General features: G+C 37.3%; 1 protein-coding gene across 1 annotated transcript; it reads right to left on the bottom strand.

Moving 5' to 3' along the window:
- Nucleotides 1-237: 237 nt before the first annotated feature.
- Nucleotides 238-2,454, bottom strand: LOC133526328 (uncharacterized). The gene is made up of 2 exons (XM_061862884.1): nucleotides 2,194-2,454; nucleotides 238-1,570 (listed from the first exon to the last, which is right to left on the bottom strand). The coding sequence occupies exons 1-2, from the start codon at nucleotides 2,233-2,235 to the stop codon at nucleotides 260-262; spliced, it is 1,353 nt and encodes a 450-aa protein (XP_061718868.1). The 5' UTR covers nucleotides 2,236-2,454; the 3' UTR covers nucleotides 238-259.
- Nucleotides 2,455-18,754: the final 16,300 nt, after the last annotated feature.

Raw genomic sequence — 18,754 nt, 5'->3', positions numbered from 1 at the left:
AGTTGCATTTCTTTTGTTTTAAAATCGAAAATACTGATGAAATGACATTTCCTTCACTTTTGATTTTAAATTCAACTGACATCTTTTATTAGACTATATTATGGGTTCATTTATCGTGATGTTACATCATTAAACTAGAGGAATCCTAACGGCAGTCGGTCTTGTTCCCGAGTTCTATCCTTTAGGATGCAAATGAAAAAAAAATTAAAGAAGGGATATGGTTAAAAAAAGTATAAGTTTAATTTAAGTCTTTATTTAATTACTCATCTACAAAAGTGGATTCGTCAAAGTCGTCACTATCATCACCCTCAGAGTCAGATTCAGATTCCGTTTCTTCTTTACTTTCGTCTTGTAAATTGGCTATGTATATAAATCCGGTGTCAAAGTACTCCAAATATTCATTTTCTTTCTTAATTACTATATTGCAGGTATTGCGCCATGTTTCACCAGTTATTTTTGCAACACCTTGGCGAATGATTTTCTCCGTGTAAGCTACATCATAGTCGACAGTAACGATTTCATTCTTAATGGTGTCCCATATGTTCAATATGGCGTTCAGTTCTGGGTGATATGGAGGCAAGCGCAGTACTTCGAATCCTTTACTCCTGATGTAGTTATCGATTTTGTATGTAGTAAAAGCGTTTTTATACTGTCTTATTAAGTCGTATAACTCAATTTGGCGTAAGTTAGCTTTGAAAGGTATGTTATTAGACGACAGCCATGCTTCCATTTGAGACTTATCTGCATGCATTGTAGGCAGCGTCTCCACAAAAATATTATCGAACGATGTGTTGTCTAACACAATCACAGAACGGTCCGGCAGATTTGGCAGCAATTTCTCATCTAGCCATTTTTGGTAAAATTCAAAGTTTTTCTTCGCATACTCATCTCCGCTAACTGTATTAGCTTTGTAAATTAAACAAGCGTTCTCAATGAACCCATCAGAAGTTCCAGCGTGTGCTAAAATATACCTAGCTACATGTGAAGCTCGTGAGTCACATTTAACATTTTTCGTCATAACGTAACTTTCGTCAGTATAGACAATAGGCCGACCTTGAGAGCGGTATTCAGTTATTTTTTTTAAATATTGCAGTCTGCACATTTGGACGTCATGTCGTTCAATCAAAACTTTTTTACCAGAGTCTGACTTAGTCCATGTATAGCCCAGTTTCAGTAATAACTTACGAATCGTTGCTAGGCAGGCATCGAAACCGATTTGTTCATTTAAGCATTGTCTCAGGTTTTTTAATGTTGGGATTTGTTTAAGTTTGAAATAAGAATTACGTATTGAGCTTCGTATAGTATAAACGAGACGTTCGTTGATGTCTACTTTACAAGGTCTTTTTTGTCTGTTTTTGTGCGGTGCTGGAAATTGTGTAGATCCACTGGGGAGTTGTCTTTCTTCTTGTAATATTTTCTGTACTGTTCTCATACTTGTGCCCGTCGCTTCTGCAGTGCGCCTGGTTATGTTGCGCAAATGAGACAAATCACAATGTGGTTCTTTATAAAGTTCCGTGAACTTATATTCATCTCTAAGAAAGTGGAAAACTTTAGCGATGAGAGCACGGCTCTGTAATAAACAACAAAGTACACAATATAAACACTATAATATAACTATATATACATAGTACACACTCTAATATTTATTCCACATGCTGGTGTATTTCTTTTTATTTGCTTACTTTCTTAGGTTAGATTATTTATACTATGAGTCTAAAAGTAAAATACAAAAACACATACAAAAACAATATCGCCATTACTTATAGTCTGTAAATTCAATATGGGCGAATATTTAAACGGTGATTAGTATAGGACCCAAAAAGTATATTGAAATAAATTTTGCTTAGGAATACAATGAAAATATTGTCCATAAAAAATAATATGGTATAGCAACATACTACACAACTCAACTACTATAAGGAGACCTCACGTATATTTCTACAGTGAACGAAAGTAAGAAAAAATATCTACCACATGAGTACATACTTTTACTCGGTTGCGTTAAACTTCACTTCGCGGTTCAAAATAGCGAGTGTATTTTACGAAATTTTGGAGCGCGTATAAATAACGAGAATAGAAAAAAAGTAACCGAAAAAACCTCGCGTGATTTGTGCACAATCTGGTATAATTAATCGCCCGTATTGGATTCACACAATAAACCAAACAAACATATAAAGCAATAAAATGCCTCACCTCAGCTCGAATAAGTTTTCTCCTTTTTTTCTCACTTGCCATGCTGACGGTACCTATACGCTGACGCGAAGAATCCAATACTAAACACTTGTAACCTCACCAGCAGTTCAGCCGACACTGATCGCCCGAGCCCCGAGCGTACGCACGCACACATACACAATGTTCACTTTTGTTAGTTGTGTAAGTACACTCACACAGAAAGCTACAGCCCGTTTCCTTGAAACAAAAATATCCGTACACACCCAACGCTACCGTCGGCCGACGTACATTCCAAAAATAACCTTAGCGCACCGCATTAAAGCCCATTTTAATTTATCTTGCTTCGTAAGTGTTGTTTAAAAATCGATCGCTTAAACGCGTCGTTAGTATTTTGCGGGTCTCAAACTCCAGCTAAGGAAACTTGAGTCTTATACGTTTAAGATAAGGTTGCGATTAACAGAATTACCAAAAATCAATAATATTATAACTTGGTAGATGCAAAGCGTGGATCGGGCGATCGGTAATTGGGTTCTGTGGATGGCGGTAATTCTGACCCTCATTAGGCACCCGTAAAAAGTTTTTTGCGATAAATTACTCGCCTTTGACCTAAATTTTTCCTGGAAATTTTATGTTTACATAATATTGTCCACTTCGCACTACCATGGACTAAATCTACTAGATTACTAGACCCTATATTATAGACTACTAGATCTAGCAGATTACTCCATGGCACTACACTCAAGCGGTTACCGTACCGTAGCTTATGGACGTTTGCAATTTTAAGGATGCCACATGTGCATTGCTAAAGCGTTAAAAATTACATTCCTTTAAAAAAAAACAACGGGTTCCACTCCGGGAGTGCCGGCAGAAGTGAAAAATTGAATATTAACGTTGTGCATTTTTGATATTTTCGAAAAATTGAGTAGCAGTTTTACAAAAAGAGATAATTCTCTATTATACCTAGAGTAAATAAATTTGAGTGTGGAAGAAATTTTGAAATGCGAATTTTAGTGTTAATATATAACATATACAGAGTAATTCATGAGACGTGAGCAGGACTACAGCCTACACAATCAGTAAATGTTAATGAATCGTTCACCATCATATTAAGTAAAACAATCACGCTTCTTTTCTGTTATTTAACTTTTTGGTAAGAAAAAAATTGAGTTCTTATCTACAATCATGGACACCCAACAACACAAAGATACAATAGGGACCGTGCGCGTTGGAGGGTCTGCCATCTTGTGGTCTGAATCGGAACAAGAAACATCACATTTACGCCTTGCGCCAAAAATCTGACGGCTCCTGTGCTGCCTCCTATAGTTCACGCACGCTCCCTATACAACACAATTAACAAAGATGAAACCTCTTGAACCGTTATGACAGCACTTTGATTATGAAGAAAATAAAATGTCACACTTGAATGAGATTCGATTTTCCAAAAGTAACCAGGCTTCGATGACATTCAATTTGCACGTCACCGTCACGTGTCCGTCTTACGAATTTTCACTCTGACGGTCACGTGACCTAACGCGAGTTTAACATTTCTTCCCCATCACAAAAAGTGCACAGCTTCGCTAAAGAAGTCTTGACTTCAAAAAAAATTTAATAATGTAACAGCCAAAGAATTTGTTTTTTGTAGATACCACTTCGTTAGACTGCATACCCAGCATGTCTTGCCTAATACCTATCAAAAGTCGAATATCGGAAAGCCTTCGGAAAGCCGCCTTCTCTTTTTTATACTACGTCAGTGGTAAACAAGCATACGGCCCGCCTGATGGTAAGCAGTCTTCGTAGCCTATGTACGCCTGCAACTCCAGAGGAGTTACATGCATACCCATGTCTCAGGAATGGGTGCGTCCTATAATATATACGCACTTTTGAAATAATTTCAGTTTACAAACGTTAAAAATGTATACTAATCTTATGTATAATAAAGTAAACGTATACTTTCAATTAGTATAACATAAAAATAATATAACATACGACATACATATGGCTGTTTGGTATAATATACATATAAGTTAAGCTCATTTCATATAACTGTCATAATATATACATATTAAAATATAAATATCATCTTATATAATTAAGTAGTAAAATTAGTAGGATGACCTAGAATTTCAAACCACATAGAACACACTACTAGGAAAAAAACTGCTAAAAGTGGGTTAGGTTAGGTTAGAACTGTGACCCCCTAGATAAATAAATTGTTTCCAGAATAGGTAGCAGGTTAGGTTAGAACTCTGAGGCTTCGGAAAAAGAAACTGTTAACAGAAAAGTGGGTTAGGTTAGGTTAGAACTGTGACCCTCTAGATAAAGAAATTAGCACCAGAATTACCACAGAAAAAAGCTGCAATCTGTAATAGATAAATACGGAGCAAACTACGTTGAAATATTAATTCGCATAGTATAGATGTTTCAAATACATTGCTCATTTCATTATTATTTAAAAACTGTATCTGTTCATTAACTAACACACAAAAATATATTTAAATAATGTAATTTCCGTAGTGAGGAAAAAAAAAACAATCGATTATGCAATGAAAAGTACATTATATTTTGCAAAAATACATGCAGTTGACCAAAAAAATGTGTCGTTATTTTATTGTTTTTAATGATATTTGTTTTGTATGTTATATTATTTCAATGTTATACCTTTCTAATGTTATCGTAAACAATGATATATGTAGTGTTTATTATACAATTTACAATTATAGAATTCGTTGTTATACATATTGCATGTTATTGCAATTGAATGTTATTCCGATCAAAATTATACAAATTGAATTTATACATTCAGAGTGATATATTATAGGTTTGTATACGTTCTATTACTTACCCCTCAGGAATAGGGTTTGCACGAAGGATCTGAATGTATGAGAAGATCCGGATAATTCCATACAATTCCACACTAATAAATGTCCTTAACGGGACTCGAACTTGGGACCACCGGCTTTATAGGTAGCTACCTACTAGGCCAAACCGGTCGATAAAAGGTTTAAATAAAAAATATATTTTGTATTCATTCGTTAAAGAGTTACCCTCGTTAACAACATCAATTTTCATGTTATTCATCTAAACAAAGCAATATTCCAATCAGTTTTCCCGATAACTTCCTTTACAGGTGAGTTTATTCTTAGAACAATTTCATTAAAAAGGGAAAATCAGTCAGTTTGCCTCGGGCGAGGCAAAGTAATATGCCGAGCTGCCGGGGCAGTTTTCGACTTTGAAAAGGAAAAGAGACGAAATCACGTGAACGCTTTTCCATAAACTTTTATTATATTTAATTAGGTATTATGAGAGGAGCTTTTAAAAACGAATTTTTGTTTCACTAATTAAGTCAAACTAAGGATATTTATCGTTAATATACTTCTTCTTTCTCGCGTTGTCCCGGCATTTTGCCACGGCTCAAGGGAGCCTGGGGTCCGCTTGACAACTAATCCCAAGATTTGGCGTAGGCACTAGTTTTTACGAAAGCGACTGCCATCTGACCTCCCAACCCAGAGGGTAAACTAAGCCTTGTTGGGATTAGTCCGGTTTCCTCACGATGTTTTCCTTCACCGAAAAGCGACTGGTAGGTAAATATCAAATAATATTTCGTACATAAGTTCCGAAAAACTCATTGGTACGAGCCGGGTTTGAACCCGCGACCTCCGGATTGCAAGTCGCACGCTTTTACCGCTAGGCCACCAGCGCTTCATTTATCGTTAATATACAATACATAATATCAACATTTTATTTACAATAACATCATACATAATGGATATATTACCTTACAGAAAACATCAGCCAAATAACACTTGACCTTACTCATAGTGTTGTGTTCCTGCCGGTGAGTAAGGTTGCCAGAGCTCAACGAGGGGGGACGGGTTTAGGGTCGGCAACGCGCATGTAACTCCTCTGGAGTTGCGGGCGTACATAGGCTACGGAGACTGCTTACCATCAGGCGGGCCGTATGCTTGTTTCCCACCGACGTAGTATAAAATATATATATATACAGAGGTATTACTATAACTAGCTTAAATCTAAAATAGGCCCTTGAGGCATTGTACCAAGGATGCTGGCGGTCCTCGCAATGCTGATACGTTGTGCGAGGAAGCCGCCAGCTCTTCGGTCACCAGTTACGTCAACCAGACGCTTTGAGAATTCTAGATATAACTTGTGCGCGCTGGGACCCGATTTTTTTTTATTTATATAAATATTTTCCATAATGTCCAGGGATGTAAAATGGAGACTGCTTGTTAGGAGAAGTAGTTGTTAACTATCGTCTTAAAAGGAGAACTATCGCTATTAAGTACGCTCTATATTTTAGTTGAACTACTGTCTGTCCTTTGTATTACGTGCTGCGGCTCCCAAATTGACCTACCGGCTCAATTAATAAACTCTTTCCCAAGAAAGGGAAGCAAAGCCGAAGTTATTGTGGGGCTCAGACCCTTGTATCGACAATGTTAATTCGATAAGTTTTGATGGCCTAACAGTGTATTTTCTCTCTTGTTTGGTAATTTCTCGTTTAGAACTGGGATTTTAACGATCGGTCCATCAATATTTGCCTTGTTCAGGAGGGCTCCGAATATATTAGTGCTTGCATCTGTTGCTGTGACAAATTCTTGATAGTTTATTATAAGACAGATAGGCACGTAAATATCAGTACGTAATCTTAAGTAATTGAAAAGTATACACACTAAAATCAACTCATTTCCAAGAAAGGCAAACTACATCGTAATAGGGTTGTTTCCATCTACAAATCTTAGGGCAGAATTGTATCCCAATAAATTCTTTTGGATTATACGAACATGTTAAACTACTTTTAGGACCTGTGATGACCATATTTTTCTAAATATTTAATTTAAAATATCTTTTCGCACACGTCACGTGACCAAACTCGAAACGTCATTGAAGATTCTGATGACGTCACAACTCTCGGATTGGCACTGTTGACAGTTAGGCGATAAACAACAAATGACAAATGTCAGTTGACAGTTCGTATCTTCTACGTGTGTATGTAGTTATGTGTCAAACCGTAAACTGTGACGTCACACACTTTTCAAAGAGCGTTTTGGGCGCGAAAGCATCTGTCAAAATATATTTTGTTAATTTAACATATTTAAAGCCGTTTTTAGTATAAAAGTTGAATTTTAGGGCAACTTTTAGTTAATAAAGAACGTAATACAAGCGTTTCAAAAATTGGAAACAACCCTATTATTGCAGCAGTGAATCTTCTCTTGTTCGGTGATTTCCATTAGCCGTGGAATGTTACTTGAACCATCGGTAAATTAAATGACAAGACAAGAGATGCCACTCCCAGTCAGGGACATGCCTGCTCCGGACCGGCATACCAGGGGACGTAATTTTGTGGAGAGTGACACGCTCTGGGATGGGAGAGGGATACGTATAATCAGCCGGCTATGCAGCCTAAAGCCAATATTGGAAGGTGGATGGGGTAGTTTATGTCGTCGAAGGAGAGCATTGGTGATATGCTACTCGCCGTTTCCGTTTCGGTCTATGTTATATCTTGTATCAATCTTGTTTAATGAAATATTTATTTAGCGAAAAGCAAGTAGGTACTTAATACAAGATGTAACAAAAATTGTGAAGTCCGTTTAAGGGCGTTTCCGGTATCGTGTTCTAAATAGGCAAAAGTAGAAGAAAAAATTGTTTGACGCGAAATTTTATTCTTGGATGACCTTCCCCTGAGAAAAAAAATTGTTTCCCGTCAAAAAAATCTTCTACTTTCTATGCCAATTATGCACTTAAACGTGGGGTCCATTTGGAATGGATTTCAAGTTAAGATTTTATCTTACAGAACCCTGCGTTACTCTCTTTGTTTTATTAGCAGTGCTCCTAGTGTTTTTGTATCGAGTATTTTAATAATTGGCTTGCGTAGCGTAGCGCATTACAAAATAGGTCAAAAAGATTTAAATACGGGAAAAACGGTTCCATAAAAAATAGGTAATATGAAAGATAAATTGAAAATATCGTCTTAATTTAAATAAATATTATAGGGGCATTCTTACACAAATACTAAGTCCCACGGTAAGCCAAGAAGGTTTGTGTTGTGGGTTCAGACAATGATATATATGATATAATACTTAAATACCTACATAGAAAACATCCATGACTCAGGAACAAATATCTGTGCTCATAACCCAAACAAATGCCCTTACCGGGATTCGAACCCAGGACCATCGGTTTCATAGGCGGGGCCAGAGCAGTGGTCAAATAAAATTTAAATTGTTTTTTTTTTTATAGCCTATACATTGTGTCCCACTGATGGGCAAAGGCCTCCCCTGTTTTCCGCCACTCGTCACGGCTTTGCGCATGCTCCCGCCAGTCGCCACGAAATGAGTCCAGGTCGTTTTTGGCCTTTCTCTGCCTCGGGTGATCTGTGGTGCCCATTCGGTCGCTATTTTCGCCCATCTGTCCGGGTGCATCCTACAGATGTGTCCCGCCCAATTCCATTTGAGCTTGGCGGCCTTCACACCCACATCTGCGATACCTGTTTTGGAGCGCAGCTCTGTGTTCCTTATCCGATCGATTCTACGGACTCCGAGTATGCTCCGCTCCATTGCTCGCTGGCAAATCTTGAGTCGGGACTTTTAAGCTTCTTTAATGACCAAGTTTGGGCGCCGTAGCTTAAGATAGTTAAATTGATAATAGTTATAAATATCTGAACAGTTCCCAGTAAATAAACGTTCTGTTAATCAACAAGAATTGGCATAAGCACTATTTCTTACTACAACGACTACCATATGTCCATCTAACTGAACTGAGAAATTAGGCCTTAGGTTTGTTTTATCGAAATTAGTGAGGTTGCCCTTCAATATGCTCCTTTGAAGAGCTAGCTAATAGGTATACTTTGAACATTAGTTCCAAGAATTTCATTGGTTCAGAGCTAGGGTTGACCCCACAACCTCTTTTCATGGTTCCTCTACACGATGATCCAGCGTAGGCCAGTCCAAGGGACTCATTTATGCGTTAGAGGGAGTTAGTGATATTGCTATCTCATTCCACCGTACGCTGCGTACCTTAGACTGGCTTACGCTGGGCCATCGTGTAGAGGAGCGCTCAGACAATCATTTGACAATTGTTTGACCACGATTACGTTATGTTTGAACAATACAGCGCGGGAATGCTGCCTGCGTGATGGGCACCCTGCCAAGAGGCCAGGGTTTGTTTTGGGTATTTTTATTTTTTCTAGGTAGGTTTAGTTTAAGTAGTTTTATTTTATAAGTAGTTATAATTTTATTTTATTCAATTAATTTATCTTCTTTTCAATAAAAACAAAATCTATTTATGTATATTTGTAGCAATGTGTATTCAAAATATTTACGTTTGTCTTTATTTGTCCTTCATTCATCTTTACTTCTTTTCCACTCATTTCCTCAAAGGTTAACTGGAAGAGATCCCATACAGGGATAAGTCCGCCTTTGTTGTATTTAATTTACTCTGTAACTGTGTTTCTCGTGTAATTTATATGTACAGTAAAGTATATAGATACATCCATTATATCCACCACGGCCCAAGAGATGCAGTTAGGTTGGAAGTGGAGGGTTTCAGTATTTGACTAGCCCTCGTTAGCTTAACAAGTTGGAATGTGTAGACTCCAGAGGAATACAACTCGTCGCTGATTAATTTTCTTTGTTGCGAGTTGTTTTCAATTTAGTTCCCCAGGGACTGAGCTACACCGATTCCGTTGTATGCAATTCTAGTAAAATTGTAGTTCAGAATTAAATTTATCAGTTTTATTTGTTGGGTGTGGTTTTAATTTTTTACGTACTTCGGCTTTGTTTCCCTTTTTTATCAAATTATTAATTTAATTGATTGGAAGATTGAAAAGTTAATTCATGTCCACAAATCAGAAATTTTTTTGATTGATTGATGAAAGAGTTTCTGACGAGACGAGACGAGTTCTGCAAAAGTTGGTATTCCTTGTTGGACGATTCGTACTTTATAATATTGTTATGAAACAATTTTTTACTCCATTCCTTCGTTTTTTTAAGCGCTTTTGGTAAGTTTCGGTAGATCACTTGGTAAAGAGCGATAGACCGGTGTTTCAAAAGGTCGCAAGTTCGGGTCTGGCCCGAAGCGTTTATGGAAATGATCAGGTCAGCTGTCAACAGTGGTTTCTTCAACCAGAATTAATTAGGTGCATAGAAAATTGGATTTTCTTTGTCGAGCCAATTAGCGCATATATTTAGTTTGATTTTTTTAGCATAAAAAACTTGAGACTTTTGAAAAATATGCACAGCAATTATGTAACAATTATAAATTATATACGACTAAATATTATTTTGCTTTCAGAAGTAATATTAAACATTATAAAACATTTTATTTACAATAACAATATACATAATGGATATATACAATAGATTACTATAACTAGCTTAAATCTAAAATATGATATGATGTTACTATAAATGTTGTATTGACTTGTAAAAGAGCCCTTGAGGCCTACTTGAAGAATAAATTTTTGAAATTTTTTTTTGGCTCTTGGTGCATTATACCAAGAGCATATTAAACTAATTTGAAAGCGTTTGTCAATAATTTACATACAGGGTGACCTTAGCCATTGGACAAACTCTGAAATCCCATGTAGGGTTACTTCTCAGGAATGCTCTGACGTTAATATTTTTTTAATTAGAACAAAAGATAAAAAAATAAATTTTTCGAACAAAAGTTATTTGCAATAATTGACAACAAAAAGAAACAAACTGTGTTAATCTTTGGAAGTGTTATTGAAAATTTGTTCGAAATATTTGATAATGATGACATTTTTCAAAAATCAGAAGCTTATTAGTGTCATAAATAAAAAAGATAGGTAATCAAAAATGTCGAAGAAGGTTCCATACTATTCTTTGAGGATATTACCTTAGGACTTAGGAGCTACTAACACATACAGGCTGTGTCAAAGTAAAAATTGGTAATTTGTTAATTTCTTCGAAACCGCTACACCGGCTGTTATGATACTTTGTACACTGGTTCTAAATACCCTAATGCATATGTACATTTAGGCTTTGTCCAATGGCTAGGGACACACTGATGTATAAACAGACACGACAACATTATTTGTTTGCCTTCTTTAATGCTAAATAAATCGAACTATAGACATAAATGAAGAAATAAGCAGTTTTGATTTTATAATTACAGTAGTAGTTGTAGTAGTTTCTATAACTGTTTCAAATTTTAGTAGTCTACATTAAAAGGTATCTGATAAAAACGTATTTACCCGATTTGCGATACCGAAGTGATGCTATAAGCAGAGATCGGCGGGGTGAGCTCTTTTCAGTTTTTGCATAACGTGGACATACCTTGCCATTTAATGATAATGTGTAAATAATAATTATCTTCTTCTTCTTCTTCACTGGCTCAGTGACCCAAACAGGATCTTGGCCTCTGACACAAGAGAGCGCCGATCTGCCCTATCCTGCGCCACTTCACGCCAGTTGGGTATTCCGAGGGCGAATAGGTCTTTTAGGACTTCGTCGCTCCAGCGATATCTGGGACGCCCAGACGGACGTTTTCCACCCGGGTGCCCCACATACGCTCTTCTCACGGCACGATCCTCTCCCATCCTCTCTAGGTGACCGAGCCAGCGGAGTCGTGTGGCTTTGATTTCGCCAATTATATTGGGCATCGCAACCAGCTCCTCTAGCTCCCTATTCTTTCTACGCCTCCAAGTTCCATCTTCATCTCTGATAGGTCCCAGAATTTTCCGCCAGATTTTCCTCTCCGCCACTAAGAGCTTGCTCTCTTCTTTCTGAGTCAGAGTCGAAGCTTCACACCCATACATCAAAATTGGCCTAATTACAGTCGTGTAGACACGAATCTTGGTTGGTCTACTGATCAGCTTTGACACTAAAACTCGAAATAGAAATAATAATTATAAACAATTAATTTTAATTAATAATTATAAATTAAATTAGTTTATTTCGGCTGCCTTCTCGTCACGTCGCAATCTACGGAATGTGATTAATCTATTTTGCACAGCTTTCTGCTTAAGTGAGAAAAAATTTCATCTAGTATTAAAGCAAGCTTCCTTAGATAATATAAATATATTGTTTATCCATTTCACTCGACTCACATCAGTGGATGTAGAAATATATTTTTCTATATACAAAAAAAGCTCAAATAAATTTCAAGGCGAAACAAATTAAAAATTGAAAATAGAGAAAAACGAATGGTTATTTATTACAATAGTACATAAAATTAAATTTACAATACTTAAAAAAGCTTAGCACTCGTTTTCTAATGAATTTTAATTTTAGTTTAATCATTTCAGTCGTGTTTTTTCTTTTAATATTTATATATGGATACTCCATATCCATATTAACATCTACCAGACACAGCTACATGACGTTAATGACGCAAAAAAAGCTCACCCCCGCCGATCTCTGGTCATAAGTGAACAAAGTTGTGTACGGAGCACTAAAAATCTAGTGCAAAGCTGGATAATTGAAGAAGACGTGTTTATGTCAGGTCAGTACTCTTGTCTATGTATATTTTGCTTCTGAATGAACGTATATTTCTTTGCCTTTTCAAATGAGTCGGAACCCGGAAGCTTCGTAAAGCAAGGAGCCGAGCCTCATTTTCGTGTCGAGCCCTTCGAGGGAAATGGCGCGCGAGGAACATTCTCGGCGCTTACTCTACAATTACGCCTAATGCCCGCCATTACTAACATTTTTTTGGAGATCCTTAAGTAAATAAATAAAGTGAAGATTGAACAAGCTTTCTTCTGGAAAATTTATATTTTTATTTAAGTTTTTCATCATCATTTTGGCTGCAACGAGTAACCTCTCAAGAATTGGTCCTGGGTCTAGTTTTAAGAAAACGTCAGCTATCTGACCTTCAGAGGGGAATCTATTGGGATCAGTCTGATCTCCTCACGATGTTTTTCTTCAATGAAAACGAGCGGGGATTCTGATTCATTCTTCTCTTCTCTTCTTGTCCAAAATACAGTGTCTTAAGACGAAAGTTTAAGGTCATTTGTGTCTGGTATAGATCATTCAGTGAGGCAACAGTGGATGTTTTCTTTGAAAATGGTATGAAAACCTTGACAATATGAATCTACAATCGAGATGTATTTACCACCGTTAAACGTTTACTCATTTGTACAGTCAAAAACATTACTCTTTAGCTTCAGATGTGGCACTGGCACTAACACTGGCATATTTATAATTACCACAATCAAACGCAATCCAGTAAATTCATAACAACTTTGTCGGCGGAACCCTCCACAACAAAATGTCACCATTTTAATTTCGCTTTTTTCCATAGCCGCTGTGATTTGAATTCCTCCCATTCCGTTGAGGGGGGGGGGGGGGGGGATGTTTTAAGGCTATTAGGCGGTTAAATATACGTAACAATTGCAAATAACGCCTTGGATAAAGACGTCGTTATGATGTTCGTATCGTACAGTCCAACAAGTAGAAAAGCACAATCATGGAAACGCCAGTTATCTTGTACGTGTAACAAACAAGTTTTTTTAATTCTACTAATTTTTATATCCAAGGAAAAAAAGGAGAAATTTACGCTTCTGGCAGGACTCAGGCAGGAATTTTCTTTTTTTTTCTCACAGGCGTATCTGCATGTTAAAAATTGATTTTTAGTTGTATTTTTAATCAAGTTTTTTCTTCATAATGTTAAATTACCGTGGGACTTGTGTATGAATGTCCCTATAATATTTATATATATCTATATATATTATTAATTGCCCTTACCAAAGTTCTCCCAGAACCTCCAGCTTTATGCCTATAAATGACTCATTCTTATGACTTGTCAGACTGTACAAGCGCTTGCGGGACGAGGCCGTATTAACGCAAACATTAAACCTTACAGGATCAAATTGCGGGCTTTTTAATGTTCCGGATAAAAAGGTTTGTACGGAGATTAAGGCTCTTAGCAGGCAGTTATCCGTTGATGTTGTTATCTTTAATGACGTCCTTAATGATGACGCCCTTACAATGAATGTTAAACATTTCAAATGTACTTTTCTGTTGTTTGTATTTTGCCAATATTAGAATTTTTGTTGGTTAAATAGTTGGTCAAGAGCACCCTAAACCGACGAGCGTGTATGAGGAATGTCATGAAAGTGAAGGAAGCGAAAGAGGTATGTCAGGATCGTAGCAAGTGGAAATCCGTGGTCTCTACCTACCCCTTCGGGAAATAGGCGTGATTATATGTATGTATGTATGTAAATAGTTATGTGCCTCCATATGAAGAAAATATATTTTTTCATACTGATAGTTATCACGGATACTTTAATCCTGCCTACTTACCTCTTTGCTAGCTCCCTATCTTAAATATACGATGCTCTTTATATACTTATGTCAAATACTTTTTTTTTCTGAATGGTAGAGGAGGTAAGCCTGATGGTAAGCGATTACCGCCGCCCATGGACACCTGCAACACCAGAGGGGTATCTAAGTATTCTAAGTATTCTAAGTTTGGCATGTACACCTCCCAGTTGTGGATAACGTTCACGCAGAAGGCAATGAGCAGAATAAGAGTTCAGTACAATGACGTGTTCCGGGCTCTTATGCAGCTGCCGCGGTGCTGCAGCGCGTCGGGCATGTTCTCGGACGCGGGACGCGGGGGTCCCCGACTTTTTCGCGGTAACGAGATCCCGCGTTGCCTCGTTCTGGAGGAGACTGCGTCGTTCCGACAACAAAATACTTGTGGCTGTTTCTGACGATATAAGGAGTCCGGTGTTTAAGCGCTGGATTTCTGTTCACATGGATCAGAACAAAAAATGACTGCACATACCATGTGCAATTTTAATTTTATACTTAATTCTAATTTAATTTTAACATGAGTGGCACCCCTTTACAGTGTCAATTTAGTTTAGTTTAGTTTTAATTTAGTAATAATAACTTTGTATGCACTATGGGTACTGACTGCCTGAAATAAAAGCCTTTTATTTATTTTATTTATTATTATAAGTATATTCTAAGACCTTGAATAAAGAATATTTAGAAACTTGATATCGGCGCAAGAAACACTTTTAACCCCTTACTTCCCATTGTTAAATATCTAGCAATAAAATCACGATCCAAACCTATCTCAGACATGAAATATGGCTGGTACTACCCCTGTTACTTCACACATTAATTCCGAAACAAAATATATGGGAGCATTAAGCCCACGGCCATCTCTCTCAATATCGACATGACAACTTTTATGGTGCGTCCTTCCGGAGCGTTCCAAACGGACACAAGTGACCAGTCTAGTGTGTTGCACAGTCGCGTCTGAAAATATCGATACGAAAAAAGAGCTAAAAATATGTATACACTACCTTAATGTATGGGCAATAAAGTCGTGTATACATATTTTAGCACTTTTTTCGTATTGATATTGTCAGACGTGACCGTATGTACCTATTCGTAACTATATTGTCTTTGTACGTGTTATTGTATTTTACTTTTATATTAAAACTTAACATAAGGAGAAAATAAATAAAGAGGATAATACAACTACTTATGTACTGTTTCGGGAAAAACCAAGATACTTTAATACTCTTGGAATTTGAAAACAGCAGCAAGAAGCTTATAGACAGACAGGACCATGGAAGAGATCGCTTACAGCGATAAGACCGCCTGTTGCTACCTTTACATTGTAAATCTGTTTTTTAATTTGCATTATTTGTAGTGTACTAAAGAATATTAAAAAAAGTAATGTAAAAGTAAAATTATATTTAAAGAAATCAGTCAGTTACATAAACATCAAGGTATTTATTTAGTCGCCTGCAATATGTTACGGGCTGAATATATAAGTATAGGTTATATTGAGCAACGATTACTATCATACTATGGGACCAATCACGAAATCAAGGTCAGACAGCCAAAACGTATGAAAAAGCAAATTTTTTTTCGCGATAAATAATCAATCCCCTTGGGCAAACAGATATTACCGAACCATTAATTTATGCTAAACACACGCTAGGTAAAATTAGTAGCTCTTATGGTTTTCGTTTCATCCATACTGTACCCCTAGTGTAAATTTCCTCGATAGCGAACGTGACGTACGCGTTTGCGTTAAGTCTCATTTTGTATGGGATTCTGAGTTTCCAAAAAGTCCCGCTTGGCGCGCTGTTTCTAAATCTCATACAAAATGAGACTTTACGCAAACGCGTACGTCACGTCAGGCTGTCGATAAAATGTACAGTAGGGGTTTTCAACACGACAACGTGTACGGTATATCGATATCATTATATCAATTAGTTTTTTAAATTCGAATTAAAATTGACCGCCTATCCCAAGCCCGTCCAATTGACTCGACCGGGCTCGCGATCGTAATCAGAAGGATAGGTCCGGCGTGCGCCATGATGGATCACACCGATGGACGGCGTAACTCAACTATAGGGTTAGCAGGGGCTCGCTAAGAGACATGTAAATAAACAAAGCCAAACACTAAAGCATGCTGATACGAAGTTGGACCCGGGTACGTCCTTAAACTACGTCGAAAAGAGAGGTATGGGCATTGTGAATGTCATCTCGCTTTGTGTGGTAGGGCACAGCCAGTGGATGTCATTCCAGATCTAGAGCAGATCCCAACTGGGGAAGTACCTCCACCTTACAGAAAACAGCAGCTAAATAACACTAGACCCTACTCATAGTGTTGTGTTCCTGCCGGTGAGTAAGGTTGCTAGAGCTCAACTAGGGGGGGCGGGTTTAAATAAATAAAATAAATAAATAAATATTATAGGACATTATTACACAAATTGACTAAGTCCCACAGTAAGCTCAATAAGGCTTGTGTTGAGGGAACTTAGACAACGATATATATAATATATAAATATCTATAAATACTTAAATACATATAAAACACCCATGACTCAGGAACAAATATCCATGCTCATCACACAAATACATGCCCTTACCAGGATTTGAACCCGGGACCATCAGCTTCGTAGGCAGGGTCACTACCCACTAGGCCAAACCGGTCGTCGGGTTTAGGGTCGGCAACGCGCATGTAACTCCTCTAGAGTTGCAGACGTACATGGGCTACGGAGACTGCCTACCATCAGGCGGGCCGTATGCTTGTTTGCCACCGACGTAGTATAAAAAAAAGTACTTTTTACGGAGACGCTTGGCGCTCGTTCGAGCAATAATGTAAAAATATAGGTATAGAAGTAATCATGTGACTTTTCATTAAAAAAAATTTTAACTTGTAAATTGGCGTTTTTCAATAAACGATTGTTATCTTGACTACAGTCCTAGATCCAAATTCTTATTTCTCGTATCAAAATTCATTACTTATCTGAAAATTCGGGTGATAATCTCAAAACTAAAGGGGGCTGTTTTGAAAAATTCTGTGCAACTGGCAACCCTACTAGATACGATCGCCGCATCGGGGGGAAATCTTCTGTTAATGATTGGAAATAATAGCCGATGCCGAACTTTTGCGAATGTTGGATAAATTAACCGTATCGCTATACGATATATCGGAAAAAAGCTTGCAAATATCTACACGATTATGGTAAAGACGTTAGATATAAGCAAAGATACATTGATTAAGATGTATAAAATCTAAGACAATTTCGTGATTAAATGAGATGGCACTGTACAGCCACATACATTTTGCGGTAAGCCTGTTTGTCAAAAGTTGACGTTTTATAATTCAGTGACCGCAAAACAGATGGCGCAGTACTTAATATAAGGTACCGTTCGGATGCCCTCAGCGTATGGTCAATTTCACCCTGTATATAGGGTACATGTCATCTAAATTTCGACTGGCGTTTTTGATATATTTAGATTGCCATCTTGGCTGGACCCCATGGACTCCATTTTCATATCCCAGATAATACAAAAATGGTAAGTATCTTGATTGGCTAATTTACTAGCCGATTTGCGAAATCCAATTGTAATTTTAGTACAAATTGGGCAATCCAAATGTCATTTTATTGGCGACCGGTTTGGCCTAGTGGGTAGTGATCCTGCCTACGAAGCTGATGGTCCCGGGTTCAAATCCTGGTAAGGGCATTTATTCGTGAGATGAGCATGGATATTTGTTCCTGAGTCATGGGTGTTTTCTATGTATTAAAGTATTTATAAATATTTATATATTATATATATCGTTGTCTAAGTACCCTCAACACAAGCCTTATTGAGCTTACTGTGGAACTTAGTCAATTTGTGTAATAATGTCCTATAATATTTTTTTTTTTTTAAATTTGTGATAAGATAAAGCGTGTGTATACCTATACAGTCCTCCTCATATCCATCCATCCATATCCATCCATATTGGGATACCCTCCCCAATTGAGGGGGGATTTAAATCTTCTCGGGTCAGGTGTAGGGTTAGAGCCGGTGTAGCTTTATTTGATGTTCAAAAGCGCATTGTAATATGCCTACTTGAATAATAAATATCTTTATCTTGATTTTTATCTTATCTTTATCATCGTTTTCGATGACAGCGACCCTAAATAAACAATATATGGACGATGTCTAGCATGAGCCCTAATGTGGCTGGCCAGGCCGAACTTGCTCTTAAATACTCTATTGCACGCGTGACAATAAAGTTGGCCAGCTGCGTTGAACGTGTACACGTAGGAGGGCTTAGGTCTCTCTGTCCGTAACTGGCG

The sequence above is a fragment of the Cydia pomonella genome, chromosome 16 (assembly GCF_033807575.1).
Source record: "Cydia pomonella isolate Wapato2018A chromosome 16, ilCydPomo1, whole genome shotgun sequence".
Lineage (NCBI taxonomy): Eukaryota > Metazoa > Arthropoda > Insecta > Lepidoptera > Tortricidae > Cydia > Cydia pomonella.
This window is presented reverse-complemented; position numbering and strand designations above follow the sequence as displayed.